The sequence below is a fragment of the Cyprinodon variegatus genome, unplaced genomic scaffold, assembly GCF_000732505.1.
Source record: "Cyprinodon variegatus isolate N-32 unplaced genomic scaffold, C_variegatus-1.0 Scaffold52, whole genome shotgun sequence".
Lineage (NCBI taxonomy): Eukaryota > Metazoa > Chordata > Actinopteri > Cyprinodontiformes > Cyprinodontidae > Cyprinodon > Cyprinodon variegatus.
In genome coordinates, this window is record NW_015150505.1 from 826,717 (window position 1) to 833,882 (window position 7,166).

General features: G+C 42.6%; 1 protein-coding gene across 1 annotated transcript; it reads right to left on the reverse strand.

Moving 5' to 3' along the window:
* Nucleotides 1–3,279: 3,279 nt before the first annotated feature.
* On the reverse strand, nt 3,280–6,777 carry LOC107082377 (fibroblast growth factor 20-like). Its single transcript, XM_015371041.1, has 3 exons — nt 6,254–6,777; nt 5,943–6,046; nt 3,280–5,339 (listed from the first exon to the last, which is right to left on the reverse strand). The coding sequence occupies exons 1-3, from the start codon at nt 6,537–6,539 to the stop codon at nt 5,094–5,096; spliced, it is 636 nt and encodes a 211-aa protein (XP_015226527.1). The 5' UTR covers nt 6,540–6,777; the 3' UTR covers nt 3,280–5,093.
* Nucleotides 6,778–7,166: the final 389 nt, after the last annotated feature.

Below are 7,166 nucleotides of genomic sequence, written 5' to 3' on the forward strand. Positions count from 1 at the left end.
CCAGTCCATTGCAGTGCAACAAAGAGCCGGAGTACCCGGAGAGAACCTACGCATGCTCAGGGAGAACATGCAAACTTCATGCAGAAAGACCCCAGGTCGGGAATCTAACCCGGAACCTTCTAGCTGCATGTCAATATGTATAGTATATCATATTTATTTTGAAATATATAACATAAAAATAATACATTGGCAGCCTTGGGAACAAGATTTGTAAATAGAACTGTTTGTGGGAGCTGTGTGAATGTGATAAGACCTTTCTTCATATTGCTATAGACTTCTTGCTGTAATTAGTGGGCTATTTTTTCTAAATCTTGAGTCTCAAATATTGCAGATCACAATGAGTAGGATATTTATTTCTAGCTTCTTTGGCAAAAAGGTGAGAGATGAGAAATAGGAAAAGACTTAAATCAGAGAAAGGAAGAATGATAGAAAGACTAGGAGGCTCACGGTAAAAGGGGGCCATAAGTAAGGAGGAGAAAAATAATGTCAGCATAAGCAGTGAAGATGAGAGGATTTCAGAGAACAGTATAAAGGAAATGGATTAAGAAGAAAAAGAAACACAGAATCGGGGAATCCAGCCGATCTGACTGAACCACATTAATGTATTTATTCTTTTTTTCAGTTAGCCTATACCTAAAAGTTTTCTTTGTTTCTTAAAAGAAAAAAATGACACAGCAGGTTTTTTTAAATTGTTTCTTTTAATGTTTTGTCGATTCCATTTACATACATGAGATTTTTTTACCTAGTTCAATAAAGAAGGTCCAGCTTTACCCCCCTGTCTGCACCATTTGTACCTCCTTTGCGCCCCATGTAAAATTTCTCTAGATCCGTCACTGCATTTTACATTAAAATAATAATAGTTGAGCTTTATTAAGATGTTCTTGTGCATATATGCTACAATGCATCGTGCACATGGGGAGTTATCTACCAGTATCTGGCCTCCTTCAGGTTCTCTTGTGTTCAAAAGCTGTCAGTCAGTCAGAACGGTGTGTGCAGACACAACTTCTTTCTTTTTTGGTTCAACACAACACCTAAACATCTTGCTGTTCTGCTAAGTCTCCATGGAGATGCAAACAGAGGAGCATTTTTTCCACTGCAGCTGACAGCTCGCAGTACGCACTGTCAGTGAATCAGGCATGGCCTAATTGCCACCTCCAAACGGCAGACTGCAAAAATCCTCAGAGCTTTGAACTGGAACAAACCCAAAGCATGAAGGTGCAAAAATATATTTCTCACGACTAGAAAACTTTAAAAGCGATACTCCTGGTTTTTGAAACACATGGCTGCAGACATTTTCCAGAGTTTTTCTTTCCGGGCACTCATAAAAGCCCAGAAGTATCCAGTGGATAACTCTATACTTACACTTCTGCTGTAATCCCCATAAACATACATGCAGCTAATAATTTGTGCGCACAGCAATTTACTAAGTAATAAACAAACAAGAAAGAGCCTGAAATCAATAGTTGCAGGATTGCGATGACACAAAGGTGCAGACGCCGTCCCTGCGCAAAACACACGCTTAGAAGTGGCCCCAGCTTTAAAGCAACAGGTGAGCTTCGCGGCACCTCCCCTGTCTTTCCCAAGCAAGGCCGGCTAAATATAGAAATTATGCTCTGTGATAATTGGGGGCAGACAACAAAGCCAGCAATATTTCCAGCCTCCTCCTCCTCCCCCTCTGTTGCTGCTAAAGTCCCATCTCCAGCTGGCAAACAGCAGGGTCGACATCAGAGTGCGGGAGCTTGGGTGTTGAGGGAACACCTGCGCTGGCTGCCTGGCCTGTGAAGATAGACAAGGAAGATCACTGACTTCCACACCTGCCCCCTGAACCCACACCCGCAACTGTGTTTGATATTTGCACACACACTTGGTTCGGTTTCCTCGACGGGCTGAGGAGGCGATGAAAGTCGGGGAGTGTCCGTTAAGTGTGGAGATCAGGGGGGGTGGGGGGCTTAAATGTTTTCTGCAAGAAGCCAGGGACCACCTGCAGGAGGAGGAGTAATGGAGGGAGAAAAAAAGCATCTGCAGACTGTAAAAACACCATTTAAACAGGTACCAAAAAGCACTGGGCATCAGGTATCAGATTTGCAGTGTGTTTACAGAGATCCCCCAGAAAATGTCAAAGGAAACAACATGCAGGGGGTGAAACCGAGAGAAACACGAGGCAGTGATTAATGGAGATTTCATCAGCTTGAAAAGCCGCAACAAAAACTGCTAAGTTAAAAACAACTGTCTAAAAAAACACTGGAAGGCTTTTTGTTTTAAAGATAAGGTGTGTTTAGATGATGGACGGGGGATGTCCGGGTTATTATGCACTCCTGGATGCTGCCATTAATCGACGGCAGCAGTCAGAGCTCAAGGTGTGCTGGTGGGAAAGTCCCACAGTGTCAATCTGTAGGCAGGAGAGAGTTGGTAGCAGAGCTGCCAGCCCATATGGAGACACCCCACTGACTCACAAGCTCACAGATCACACACAGAGCTTTCATGCTTCAACATGGGTCTGCTTCCAGGTGTAAAGGAAACTGTGCACGGGCAAGGAGGAGAATGTAGCTTCTGCATGAGATAAATGACAACTCTGACATGAAAAGGCAAACATGGCCTACTTAGCCAGGTCTCATCTGCCCCAACTTCCACTGCTTAATACGATGTGTCAACAATGGCTCTCTAACCGTCTCTTTAATCCTTATCGCTCTGACCTCCACTTTTATTCATCTGCTTAAGTTGCAGGGCCTCAGCTAAAGGTCAGATTTTATTTGGCTCTGATCGGGCTGTTGCGTGGACTCTTCGTTCACAGCGTCCCGCTTTGAAGTTTTTTTTACACATGCACCGAGTCTGCCAGCATAACGGCATCCATAAAGAAAGACAACACTGCTCTCGTTAGCCGGTTTATATGTTTAAACTCTGAAAGGCAAAGTCAACCACTAAAACAGAGCTCTTTAAAAAAAAAAGTCTGTTAAAAGTTAAAGGTTTGGTATTTTGACAACAGCATTGGTTTCTGAGGAGGAAGGAACAAAAGTTCATTCTGACCCTGAAAAGGATTTTCTCATCGGTCAAGTTAGTTTATGGTTTTCTGACTTCAAGTTTCCAATAATTTCTAGAACCAGGGATGCAGTTTGTAGAATTGATGCCTTGCAGCCATCAGGTCCAGGTTTCCACTCCTGGATTAGGGTCTTCTTGCATGTCCCCCCCAGTAAATGCATGGGTTCTCTAGCTTCCTCCTACAGTCCAGAAACATCACCGTTAGGTTAATTAGCATTTCTAAATTGCCCAGAGTGCGTGTGTGTCCGTGTTCCCCTGATATGGACACACCTGTCCAGGGTGTTAATGGAGCTGAAGTGGGGAACACCGGTCAGGTCTCCAGTCCAGCATAACTGGTAAGTTTTTGGACAATGGAAGGAAAATCAGAGGATCCAGTAAGAACCCATACATCCACTGGGACAACATCCAGACCAGCAATCTACCTTTAGCAGTATCCCTGCAGCCTACAAAGGGATACATGATCTTTGTTCTTATTTTTTTTTTTTTACAAATCAAAGCCAATGCATCGATTCTGAAAATCAGTCCCCTGAAAAACAATACGAAGCATTTTACCTTCAGACATTGTTGCTATAATGTGCATATCTAGCTGTTTTGTGAAGCCCTAAGTTGCTAGACACCCATATAGAGCAGGATTGGGTTATAAGATAATATCTGAGCCTCATTCAGCTCCAAAATTGATTTTTAATCTTTCAACTAACAGCATAGGAGCTTATATGAGGGAATCAGCCTGTAGTGACTCTGGAGGAGCCGCACATAATCTACAGAAAGAATATAAATCTTAAAAGTGTGGCATGCAACTGGAGTTTACACAGATTCTATAGTGTATGTTAAACATTGTTGGTACCAAGCTACGTCAGAGCTTTGAAAATAAAAGCGAATACATTCCATCAAACCACTCATACAGTTTAAAGTCTTTAATGAAATGCAGGAAAGGGATAACAGAATGTTAAATACCCTCCCCCAACTGTTTCTGGGCACTGGTGGTCAGCTGGCTGAAAATAGTTCCTTTCTAATAAAAATTACAATGTTGGCTTCTTGGAAATATTTTAAAATGGCGAAATCCAAAAACAGTTAGATTGGAGCCCAAAATGACACCATATTTCTAAAACTTTGAGGAAAATAGAAAAAAAAATTCTTAATCAACACTCTTACTTCAGGTGCCTATTTTATATTTTTTATGACACCTGAAATAAAGCCAAATTGCTTTTTAAAGTGGGAGGAAAAATTATCCTTTGAAGTTTGCCCTAATTTCACAATTAGTTTGAATCATCTGAGGAATAATTTCATGATAATTAGGGTAGTAATATAGTTTTTACTGAAGGTGATCACATCTTACAATAGAGTGGCCATTAAATACTAATCCAAAAAGATATACAATAAACAATTAGGATAGAAAACATTTCAAATTTGGATAGCTTTTAAAAGGTTTTATAATTTGGATTTAATAATAGAGTAGTACTGATGGTTATTTGTTTTAGGATAAAGATGATAAAAGTACAGTTTCTCACTTTATATAGTTGACATTGTTCCAAGTGGGCTTTCCTAGATTCTACTTGTAAAAATATATTCTCCAATAAATAAATATATAAGATAAATATGTGTATCTAAAAATGAATAAATAGACTTTTACACTTCTGCAAATGTCTCCAACAGGTTTGAAATAAAATGTAATTCCTTCAAAGTCCTTCTCAACAGACAGTAGTTCTCGCTCAGACAGCGCCCCGGAGAAACCTCCTGGGATGGCCGCAGACTGCGGAGACGCTGCGTGACCTCTCAGCCTCGTCTCCCCAGATGTTACCTGTTCTCTGCAGGTACTTTTCTGGGATCGTCCAGCCTCTGGAACAAACAAGCCCCTCATGCCGAGGCATTCTAGGCCTGTCGTCTTGGCTGCTGAGAGATGGCCACTGTACATTCCTACATGAGGCCCCCAGTGCCTTTACCCCCGCTGGTAGAGGTCCTCCAGCCAGCGCTCGGCATCGTTTCAGCCTCTTTTTGTCGATCGGCTCCCTGCCTAACAGGGCTGTAAAGCAGCTACTCCTGATCTGGGACTTTGCGTCTCAGCTGTGTCCCAGGATATCCTTATACAGTTCTGGCACTCGCTCTGGGTCCACAGGCCTGGGCAAGAAGTGTGTGAATTTCTGGTGCCTTCTGGATTTAGTCCCGTCCCTTGGAGTCCCATCTTTGTTTAATGCCACAAAGTATCGCGTCCCTTTGTCTCCGTGTTTATAGAGGTTTGATGAGTAGGTGTTGTACCAGTTTTCCTCAAACTGCTCCCTGAAGACACATTCAGGTGTGAGCTTTTCCTAGAAAATAGATAAAAGGGGTCTTAGATGATAAAAGTCTGAAAGAGGACACCATTTACATCATTTCATAATGTGAAGTGGTCTTGACGATAGAGGTGGATATGAATGAATTAAAATACAACAACAAATTCTGTTAAGGTTATTTAATTTAAAGCAGAAACTCTAAATAAAGCAAATAAAACTTTTTTTTTTAACAGAACTGTTGTGCTATGTTGAAGTTACAATCTCCTCCCATTGAATCACATAGAAGCAGTGCCAAATAATCAAATATCACAATAGATTCTGCAGAAAACACTTCATAATATACTTTAATTGAATTCCTCAACTGTCTCAAATATCAAAGATCTCTACGTGCCTCAAAGTGCAGCATGTGTTAAACTCTAACATGGAAAACCAAGGCTGAAATAAAAATAAATACCTCGGTATATACAGAAAAACATTGCTATGTAATACCAGCTAACTTCTCCACATCAGAAGGAAGAATTCCAGCTTCAAAATTCAGGATATAAGTTGAGTCATCCTGATTTTATCCCTGTGCACATGATATTTTTTTTTCCTGCAGAGACTTTAGTCAGCCTTCTCCAAAGCAGAAGTGGTACTTACAGATCCATAGAGCTCCCCTTTGTCGTTCATCCCCAGGTAAAGCCCACTGTCCACTCCTTTTATGCTTATCAGGCCAACAGCAAGGCTTATGAATTCCAAAATACCTGCAGAAGAATAAGACAGTTGTTCTGTGCATGATCAAAGAAACTCAAACATTGTTTAACCTGGGATTTAAAAATAATTTTATACACAGATATATTTAACTAAATTTGAATCTGTCTTCATGATTGGATTATTAACGTGATTGGAATGAGTCTGGTGTCCTGATTGGACATTTCTTGTGAAATGGACGCTTTGAATGTAATAATTACCAAAACGACTGTGGTCCTTTCTCGTCCCCTGCACCGTGCCATCCGGAAGTATTTCCAGATGAAAGCCAGTCCTGCAGTACAGCTGCCTCCTCCTCAAAATGCCCTTTAAGTGTTTCAGATCCTGCGCGGTGGGCAGGTACCGCCTGTCCCCGGGGGCCAGGTGCTCCCCCAGCAGGATCGGACCGTCCCCGGGAGGCGTGAGGAAGAAATGGGAGCCGACGTGAACGACGCCGTCGATGCCGTGGAGGACGCCTCCAACTTCCCCTAGAGTAGCGGCTGCTGCCATCGCGTCAGCGGGTAAAGTTCAGCAGGTCCGGTGGGAGCGCTCACTGCATGTTTACGTCCTTTGCGCAGGTCCCCGCGGTGCGCGCAAACTCTCCCAGATCTCTGCCGCGCTGATCGGATGGAGGTGGGCTGCAGTCAGCGGCTGTCTGCGCTCATATCGGACACCTGTCCGCAGTGCCGGGTCCTGATGAAGGCTGCAGAGCAGAGCAGGTGAAGCAGCTCCTGAATGAGCTCAAAGTGGCAGGGCTGGTGAGGCAGGTGTAAAACCAGCGCACTAGTGATGGGCGGGGCAGTCACCGCTGAGACTTGCCCTGGCAGGGATTTTTTTTTTCTTTCTCCTGAGGCACAGAATACAAGAGACACAGGAGAATAAGAGCTGCTGGGGAGAAATCCCACCACAGCTGTTTGAATTCAAACCAAGCGCTCAAATTTGGAACCGAAATACTCAAACTAAACTTAGGCTGTTATTATTTTTAAAGCCATTTCCAATAGAACTGATGGTCCAGAGAGATTGGGCTTACATTTTTTTTTTATCAACCTTAAAGCAGGGGCACATCCAGAACATTTTAAAGATGGGCGAATATAGGCACCTTATAATTTTAACTAACACTGCAATGTATAATAGAAT

Bases quoted from the DNA above. Each gene is read 5' to 3' on its own strand.
- LOC107082377 (XM_015371041.1), bottom strand. From the start codon at position 6,539: ATGGCAGCAGCCGCTACTCTAGGGGAAGTTGGAGGCGTCCTCCACGGC. The intron at 6,047-6,253 runs GTAATTATTACA...ATTCTTCTGCAG, and splicing joins AAAGGACCACAGTCGTTTTG to GTATTTTGGAATTCATAAGC. The intron at 5,340-5,942 runs GTAAGTACCACT...TCTATTTTCTAG, and splicing joins AAGGGGAGCTCTATGGATCT to GAAAAGCTCACACCTGAATG.